General features: G+C 32.8%; 1 protein-coding gene across 1 annotated transcript; it reads left to right on the forward strand.

The window, feature by feature from the left end:
• Positions 1-2303: 2303 nt before the first annotated feature.
• LOC130942228 (probable leucine-rich repeat receptor-like serine/threonine-protein kinase At3g14840) lies at positions 2304-4111 on the forward strand. The gene is made up of 5 exons (XM_057870938.1): positions 2304-2324; positions 2419-2629; positions 2734-2971; positions 3122-3272; positions 3713-4111. Exons 2-5 carry the CDS (start codon positions 2509-2511, stop codon positions 4109-4111), a joined length of 909 nt encoding a protein of 302 aa, XP_057726921.1. The 5' UTR covers positions 2304-2324; positions 2419-2508.
• Positions 4112-10042: the final 5931 nt, after the last annotated feature.

Genomic DNA, 10042 nt, shown 5'->3' on the forward strand with positions numbered 1-10042 from the left:
AAATTATATTATTATATGATATTTTATGTGTGTAATATGTTTTATTTTATTAGTTTAATAAATATTTAATTAAAATAATAAAATAAAGAAAGTTATATGATTATTTTGAAATATAACTAACTTGATAAAAGTTAGCTTTTATGAAAAAGAAATCAGAATTTAGTACTCTCTTTTTACCTATAAAGTTTTTCTTCTTCATTTACTATCAATAACTAAATTGAAGAAAAACTTAAAAAGGCAAAGGAATAGATAAAATGAATTCTTTCTAATACTATTATCATCATGGATTAAGGTTAGTAACTATTTTTATTTCTAATTTGTGATAATCATAAATTTCAAGATCTTTCATGTGAATGATAATTTTATAATGTATATTAAAAATTATATTAAGTCTAACATGTGGTATCAGAGCTTTAGGTTGTGAACAGTGACAAATCCAAAAAATTTTGGTAGTGGGACAAAATTTATATAACATAATAATAATTTTTATAATAAAAATATTATGTGTATATAAAAAATAAAATATTAAATTATCTATTAACCACTATATATCTGTGTATAAATATATGTATTGTTTAACTAATTTTCAATGTGTATTTTATATTTTAATATATATTTTATACAGATAATTATTTTTTATGTACATATAGCATGGTTATTGTTACGATTATATTTTGTTATTATAAAAAATAATTAGCTTTCAAAAGATATAATATACAAATTAAAACACTAAAATAGTAATTTAAATAATAATATATAATTTAAAATTTTATTGTTTTAGGTTTTATATTTTTAAAAAATTAAGTAATTCTTCTCTTAACACTACCATCAAAATTTCTCTCTTTCCATATATATTACTAAACAATTATTTAGAAATTTACTTCCCAACACAATTAGAAGCCGACTCTTATTAATATTTATAGTTAAAAAAATTCTTTCAATTAATATAGTTGCTACGCAAAAATTAAACCTAATTTGAAAATTAAAAAAGATAAATAATATTCTTCTGAGTTTATTTTTAAAAAAGGTAAACCCCACAAACTCGTCATCCTTTTAGCTATTACTGTCGGATATTTCCATTAGTAATTAGTGGCAAATTCAGTAAATCTGATAATAATCAATTACATATTTTTTATACTAGTGTATTACAAAGTTCAAGTGAATCTTATATGGGCCACTAATAATAATCAATCATGTTATGTGTATACTAAAATCAATTACTAAAATTAACTATTAGTATAAAATATATATTAAAATTAGTTAAATAATACATATATTTATACATAAATATATTGATCTTTTTTGGCATGTATTATTTGACACACCTTTGATTTTATAATATTTATCTCAAAATAAAACATATACCTATTTATTAAAACACAGAAAATATTTTGTTAATAGTAGAAAATTATAATAGTAAATTAGGTTGATTTTCTTTTACTCAAAAGAATACATTTCATTATAATTAATATTACACATTTTTTCAAAAATTACATAATTTTTTTAAATAATTGCTAGGAATAATTCGATAGTAATTAGGGCACCAAAACATTAAAATGGCCTTCATATTTTTTTTATAAAGATAAATCTCACAAATTTGTCATCTTTTTTGTTATTATTGTCAGATATTTTTATTGGTAATTAGTAGCAAATTCAGTAGATCTGACAATAATAATCTATTACATATTTTTTTTATTACTGTATTACAAAGTTTAAGTGAATTTTATATGGGCCACTAATAATAATTAATCATGTTATGCGCATACTAAAATCAACTACTAAAATTAACTATTAATATAAAATATATATTAAAAATAAGTTAAATAATACATATATTTATATATAAATATATGACAACTATTTTTAGTAGCTGATTTTAGTGTATAAATAATATTTTTAAATAATAATAACAACAAAAAAAACAAAACTTGTAAAGAGTTTGCTATAACAAACCTAATAATTTGATATACAATTGTAACTAACTAAGCTTGTTAACCAATCAAACTAGACGAGTAATCATTCAACAATCTTGCAAATAATGTTCGAATAAAGTTTTGTCTTATGTGTATAATATAGCTCTAATTAATTAAAACAGCACATCCTTTATTTTGGTAATAGAGTAGAGTTATTTTATCTAAACCTTTTAATGTTATTTAAATTTCCCCATATAATACATCTCACTTTGTTAATTGCTTCTTAAGCAGAGCTAAGAAATTTGGATCTACAAACTGGTCTATTTTTCCTTGCATCAAATTAAGGCAGCAACAAACAACTTTAATATCTCCAATAAAATTGGTGAAGGAGGCTTTGGGCCTGTTTATAAGGTATTCTCTCTTACTATCCATTATATATCATCGTTGATTATTATGTTAAAAACATTGCACATGTTTAAAAACTACATTTAAAAATTTAATGTAGGGTATTTTACCAAATGGCACTATAATAGCAGTCAAACAACTTTCATCTAAATCAAAGCAAGGAAACCGTGAGTTCATCAATGAGATAGCAATGATCTCAGCATTACAACACCCTTGTCTTGTTAAACTTTATGGATGCTGTGTTGAGGGAGATCAATTATTGTTGATATATGAATATATGGAAAACAATAGCCTTGCATATGCATTATTCGGTAAATGATTCCCTAATTATATGATTTTTTATTTTTTATTTCTATTTTTCTTAAATGAACAACATATATGCTTATTTTTGTATTTTTTTTGTTCATTTATAAAGGGAACAAAGAGAATCAATTAAAATTGAATTGGCCAACGAGACAGAAGATTTGTGTTGGTATTGCTAGAGGTTTGGTTTTTCTCCATGAAGAATCAAGATTGAAAATTGTTCATAGGGATATTAAGGCAACTAATGTGTTGCTCGACAAAAATTTAAATCCAAAAATTTCTGATTTTGGTTTAGCCAAACTCCATGAAGAGGATGCTACTCACATTAGTACTCGAATAGCTGGGACATAGTGAGTTACAATTTCTTACTCTCTTCTTTGAATGCATAAAAAATATTTATTATCAAAATAAAATGTAGAGTAACAAAGTAATGTTTTTGTTTACCCGCCAAGAAATATGTTGACATCTAATTCTCATAATGGTATATTTTAATTTTGCAGTGGATATATAGCACCTGAATATGCAATGAATGGTTATTTGACTGATAAAGCAGATGTTTATAGTTTTGGAATTGTTGTCTTAGAACTTGTTAGTGGAAAGGCTAATACCATTCATCGATCAAAGGAGGAAGTGTTATATCTTCTTGATTGGGTATGTAAATTACAATTTAGTTCTCCATTCTTTACTTTTGTTTTTTGTGCGATACACAAAAAAATAAGAGTAAATATCTTTTTGGTCTTTGTCTCTTTTGAAAATTGACAAGCCGTTCCCTAACCTTTAAAAAAATAACAAATTGGTCTTTGTCTATTTCTTCTATTAGACACATCGACCCTTCTTTAGCCAATAGATAGGGGTTGATGTGTCTAACTGAAAAAATAGACAAGGACCGAGTTGTCTAACAAAAGAGTTGATATGTTTAATAGAAGAAATAGATAGGGGCCGATTTATCATTTTATAAACGTTGAGGGGCACCTTGTCAATTTTCAAAAAAGACAGAGACAAAAAGAATATTTACTCAAAAAATAATTATACATGAAATAATTTATATATATAAAAAGATAAAATTTCAATGATTATTGTTCTTGTCACAGGCACATTTGTTGAAAGAGAAAGGCATGCTCATGGAGCTAGTTGATCGAAGGTTAGGTTCAGATTTCAATGAAGAGGAAGTAATGGTGATGATCCAAGTAGCTCTGTTATGCACCAATGCGATTGCAAATCTTAGGCCTTCCATGTCTTCAGTTCTTAGCATGCTTGAAGGCAAAACCATTGTTCCAGAATTCGTTTCAGATCAAAGTGAATTAATGGATGAGATGAAGTTAGAGGCAATGCGACAATATTACTATCAAAAGGAAGAAAATAAAATAAATGAGGCGAACAATAATGTGTCACATAATGTAGTTGAAGAACAATGGATTGCTTCATCTTCGTCTGACCTCTATCCTATGCACATTGATTCTTCATCATATTATTGGGAGCAAAGAAACTAGTTAATAGAGTGTGTGTAAATTCCATTACTATTCCGTAGAGATTTTACCAAACGAACTTAACCTTATACAAGACAATACATGGTACAGTATTAAAAAAAATAAATGAAAAATATTTTTTTTCTTCTTGGAAGGGAAATGTTCACCCCCTGACTTGATTTAATTTGATTCAGCATAGCTATTGCATCACTTTCTGCCCAACCTCACCAGATGTTATTGAAGCTTTGCCGCCATAGCATTATCAACAGCCTACCGCATCAATACCCACTTTGTTCGTCTCCCTGTTGTAACTTTTTCAGGTGCCACTTTCTTATATGGTTGGCAAAATAATAAACTTGCGAATAATGTTGTGCTATTCAAGGTGGGTAACTATGTATTCGTCAAAATACAGCCACACCAGCAGAAATCAGTGGCATGGCGCAAGTTTGGTCTTTTTTTATTGTCACTAGAATCGGGAAGGTACCTATTTAATGTAAGTTAATTTGATTACATACCTAAGTTGTTCAATGCTAAAAGTGTGACTGAGTTCCATCTCAACCTTACATTCTTGGCACCAGTAACAACATATCAAGCGACATTATTCGCTATCATTTATACCCATCATATTATGGTACATTAGTTCATTGAGTAAACATCGTATAGTATTGAAAAAAATAAGTGAAAAATATTTTTTTTCTTCAGGGATGGGGAGTGTTCAACTCCTGGTTTGATTTAATTTGATTCAGCATAGGTATTGCATCACTTTCTACCCAACCTCACCAGATATTATTAATGCTTTACCACCATATCATTATCAACAGCCTACCGCATCAATGCCCATTTGTCCGTCTTCCTGTTGTAACTTTTTCAGGTGCCACTATCTTATATGGTTGGAAAAATAATAAACTTGCAAGTAATGTTGTGCTATTCAAGGTGGGTAATTATGTATTCGTCAAACTACAGCCACACCAGCAGTAATTAGTCGCATGGCGCAAGTTTGGTCTTTTTTTTATTGTTACTAGAATTGGGAAGGTAGCTATTTAGTGTAGGTTAACTTGATTACGTACCTAAATTGTTCAATGCTAAAAGTGTGACTGAGTTCCATCTCTACTTTACATTCATGGCACTAGTAACAACATATCAAACCACATTTTTTGCTATCATTTATACCCATTATATTATGGTACATTATTTCCATGAGTAAACAATGTATAGTATTGAAAAAAAAGTAAAAAAATATTTTTTTATTCAAGGAAGGGGAGTGTTCACTGTCTGGCTTGATTTAATTTGATTCAACATAGGTATTGCATCACTTTCTGTCCAACCTCATCAGATGTTATTGATGCTTTGCCGCCACAACATTATCAACAGCCTACCACAGCATTGCCCACTTTACCCGTCTCCATGTTGTAACTTTTTCAGGTGCCACTTTCTTATATGGTTGGCAAAATAATGAACTTTCGAATAATGTTGTGATATTCAAGGTGGGTAACTATGTATTTGTCAAACTACAGCCACACCAGCAGCAATCAGTGGCATGGCGCAAGTTTGGTCTTTTTTTATTGTGACTAGAATCAGGAAGGTAGCTATTTAGTGTAGGTTAACTTGATTACATACCTAAATTGTTTAATGCTAAAAGTGTGAGTGACTTCCATTTCTACCTTACATTCATGGCACTAGTAACAACATGTAAAGCCACATTATTGGCTATCATTTATACCCATCATATTATGGTACATTAGTTCAATGAGTAAACATGGTACAGTATTAAAAAAAATAAGTGAAAAATATTTTTTTTTTCTTTAGGGAAGGAGAATGTTCACCTCCTGGCATGATTTAATTTGATTCAGCACAGATATTGCATCACTTTCTACCCAATGTAAAATTCGGTTAATTTATGGCTAACTAACCCATAAATTAAAATATATTCTAGAAAGTGATAAATGAGTTTTTCATGGTTTAATGTGGTAGAGAAATTTGAAACGAGAATTTCGACACCAATTTTAAAGAAATCGCTGCAAAATTGGGCCGAACGAGTCAAACCGGGCCAATTGGACCCAAGTTGGGCCCATGGCCCAGCTAAACCCTCATTAATTAATGAGAGCTTAGCTCTCTCCCTACCAAAAACAAGCACACATGCTGAAACACACCCATGGGAGGAGAAAGGAGAAGTAAACCCTTAGTTTGATTCAAAGTGACATAACTTTTCGCTCCGAGCTCCGATTGACGCACCGTTTGCGGCCACGCAAGCGCGGCATCGAGCTTTACAAAACCCACATAACTATTTTTGAGGTAAGCCACAACCTCTTTTTCGAATCCCAGCCCTGAAATTTCGAGTTTATGGAGCAAAAATGTCAAAATTTTTGAGCTCCTTGTGTTATAGAATCAAATTAGCTTGAGAGGAAAGCTTGTTCTTGTCCCCTTGATCCTTGGACTGGTAAGTACCTCAAAACCTAGTGGAAAATTCTGCGTTTTATGGTATTGGGTTTGAATTATTGTGTTTTGGTGATATTATGGCTTAGGCTTTGTATATATGTATGTTAGAGCTTGATTGGGGATTTTGAAAAGTTTTGAGACAGAGCTCCAAGCTTGGAAATCTGATTGGTGGAGTTGAAAACCTTGAAAATTGAATTTAAGTGTGTTCCGGGAGGAACGAGAATCGGCCAAGGTATGGTTTCGGTTTTCTGTATCTAAAATGTAATGTGGTGTGAAAACGTAGGCTAGAGACCCTAGGATAGGAGTTGAATCAGTAATGATGTGGATGGATTGATATGAATTGTGTTGTTGTAGATGAATTTATTGAATTGTGGAATAATGATAAATGTGGTACCATATGTGAAAATTGGGTGTGATATGGTTCAATATATTGAATTAATGATAGTATTGAGGCTCTTGTTAATGAGCATGAACTGAAATGTAAATTTGTTATGTGTTGATATACATATATCTATGGTGATTGATGAATTGGATATTGTTGGAGATTGAGGTGTGAATTGTTGATTTTGATGTAGGAATTGTCACCTTGAAGTTTGATTAAAAATGATGGAATTGGTGGGTTGATGATTGAATGAGTGGATATAAGTATTTGGTATTGAAATATTGAGTTTGGCTAGTTTTTGAAAGAGTTTGGTCAGTGTATGTTTCAAAAAGGGGAGTTTATAAGTTTTGGTAAAAACTAGAATTTTGACGAACTTCAACGGATCATATCTTAAGCAATTGTTTTTGAAATTTGATGATTTTTATATCAATGGAAAGATAATTTCATAAGCTTTAAAACGCTTTAAATTGGGTGGAAATCCAATTTTTGTGGAAGGAGATACGATCGTTGGAAGTTTGGGCCAAAAATCTTAATTCTGCAACTTCTGCAGAATTTGTGATTTTTGGGTTGTGTGCGCATGCACACTCTGCGAGAATTTGGCCATGTGCACACGCACAGCCCTGTGTGTATGCACAAGTAAAGACAGGGTTACTTGAGGTAGCACTAGCACAACCTGTGCGCGCGCGCAACCAATGAAGGATTTCGAGCTGTGCGTACGAACAGGCCTGTGCGCACGCACAGGTTGGGGATGACACACTAGTGACGGCGCTAGCACACGTTGTACACGCGCCCCTCCCTAAGGATTTTTCTTTCTGTGCATATGCACATATTTAAAATTATTTCTGGGCGTGGGCACGCACACCCCTTGTGCGTACGCACGCGACCCAGTTTATTTCAAAAAGTTTGTTTTTAAGCTCTTCACATTCCCAACAAGCTCGTAACCTTTCGGAATGCTATTTTACACTTATAAACCCTCGATTTCATCCCTTAAGTCTTAATTTGATATTAAATACCTAGAGATTTAGAGAAGGCTAGGAAAGGGGTAACTTGTGGAGGAAAACAAGGGATGTTATGATGAATATGATGAATGATGATGATATAAGTTGTTGAGGAAGGTGGTAGAGTGCTGTATGTGAGATGAACCAATGGCTGAGCATGTTTTGAGCCCAATGGTGGTGTATGATGGTGATTATGGCTGGTTAGGTGCTATGCCTTGAAAGTCGGATGGCTGAGATAAATAATAATGTATGTCTGTGATTAAATGCATATTTGCTGAACTGAATTGTTGATATTATGACTGTTTGCACTCCACCTATCTGAGATACGAGTTCCCTGGGTGAAAGCAGTGGCTAGCCACCACGTGATCCAGGTGGAGACTCGATACTCTGCTGACCCTATGTCGCAAGTGTGGCCGGACACTGTGAAAGTTTCGGATGAGCTCGCCCCCGTGAATATACACCAGAGAGGGTGTTGGATATAAATTATGATTTTGTTGTGGATGACTCGAGTTGGGGATGTGCGACAGAGGGACAGTCCAATGGTTAGCTACCAGGACTTGTCGGGTTGGCATTATAACCGACAGATGAGACTCATCAGCCACTAGGACAGGCATGCATCATATGCATTATATGTGGTTTGTCTGAACTGCCTAATTGACTGCATCATTACTTGCTACTTGCTTAATTATTCTATCTGCTTTCTACTTGTACATTTCCTTGTTTGATATACTTGTGCTTGCGTCTGTTACTGTAGGCAGTTGGGATGTTTGCAGGGTTTGGAAAGGGGATATATAGTTAGACCGAAGATCCTAAAGTTAGTCGCTTATTTACATTGTTATGGTTTAGTTATGTTTATACGCTTTGATTATAATCTAGAAGTTCTAGGATTGCCTTCGGCTTTCCCAAGACATTACATGTTAGATATTTGGGCACTGTTACCATGTTGAGAACCTCTGGTTCTCACCCATGCGGATTTTGTGATTTTCAGATGCAGGACGTGAGGCTCCTCGCTGAGGCATGCTGGAGACTTTTTTTGGCGAAGATCCTTATATCTTGGGATTCTATTTTGGTTATTGTATACCTATTTGGATACTATATTCTCCACTGTATATGTATTTTGTATTTACTCCTCTTAGAGGTTATTTTGGAGAAACAGGAATTGTATTTTGTCTTTTGGGTTTTCTTTACTATATATATATATGTATACTGTACGCTCAGACCGGTTATCTTCGCAAGCTGAGTCCTGAGTCTTGATATATGTATGTTGGCACTCTTTGGTATATCTTTTAGCCTTAGCTAAATCCTTAACTGTTCGTTCTCTATATCGATCGAAGTATTGCGCTTTTGATTCGTCGGTTTTGATTTACCCACTTTTCACCAGAGGCTCCTAGTTATGAACACTTTTGCAATGCTATACGTACTATATTGTATTTTGAGAGGTCGTAATAGCTCGCCACTTCTGTCTTATGACTTAAGCATAAGACTCTATGTGGTAGGGTGTTACACCCAACCTCACCAGATGTTATTGAAGCTTTGCCGCCATAGCATTATCAACAGCCTACCGCATCAATGCCCACTTTGCTCGTCTCCCTGTTGTAACTTTTTCAGGTGCCACTTTCTTATATGGTTGGCAAAATAATGAACTTTCGAATAATGTTGTGCTATTCAAGGTGGGGTAACTATGTATTTGTCAAACTACAGCCACACCAGCAGCAATCAGTGGCATGGCGCAAGTTTGGTCTTTTTTTATTGTCACTAGAATCGGGAAGGTAGTCATTTAGTGTAAGTTAATTTGATTACATACCTAAATTGTTCAATGCCAAAAGTGTGACTGAGTTCCATCTCTACCTTACATTCATGGCACCAGTAACAACATATCAAGCCACATTATTGGCTATCATTTATACCCATCGTATTATGGTACATTAGTTCAATGAGTAAACATCGTATAGTATTGAAAAAAAATAAGTGAAAAATATTTTTTTCTTCAGAGAAGGGGAGTGTTCACCTCCTGGCTTGATTTAATTTGATTCAGCATAGGTATTGCATCACTTTCTGCCCAACCTCACTAGATGTTATTGATGCTTTGCCGCCATAGCATTATCAACAGCATACCGCATCATTGCCCACTTTGCCTGT

The sequence above is a fragment of the Arachis stenosperma genome, chromosome 7 (assembly GCF_014773155.1).
Source record: "Arachis stenosperma cultivar V10309 chromosome 7, arast.V10309.gnm1.PFL2, whole genome shotgun sequence".
NCBI classification, from domain to species: domain Eukaryota; kingdom Viridiplantae; phylum Streptophyta; class Magnoliopsida; order Fabales; family Fabaceae; genus Arachis; species Arachis stenosperma.

Bases quoted from the DNA above. Each gene is read 5' to 3' on its own strand.
- LOC130942228 (XM_057870938.1), top strand. From the start codon at position 2,509: ATGATCTCAGCATTACAACACCCTTGTCTTGTTAAACTTTATGGATGC. The intron at 2,630-2,733 runs GTAAATGATTCC...TCATTTATAAAG, and splicing joins CCTTGCATATGCATTATTCG to GGAACAAAGAGAATCAATTA. The intron at 3,273-3,712 runs GTATGTAAATTA...TTCTTGTCACAG, and splicing joins TGTTATATCTTCTTGATTGG to GCACATTTGTTGAAAGAGAA.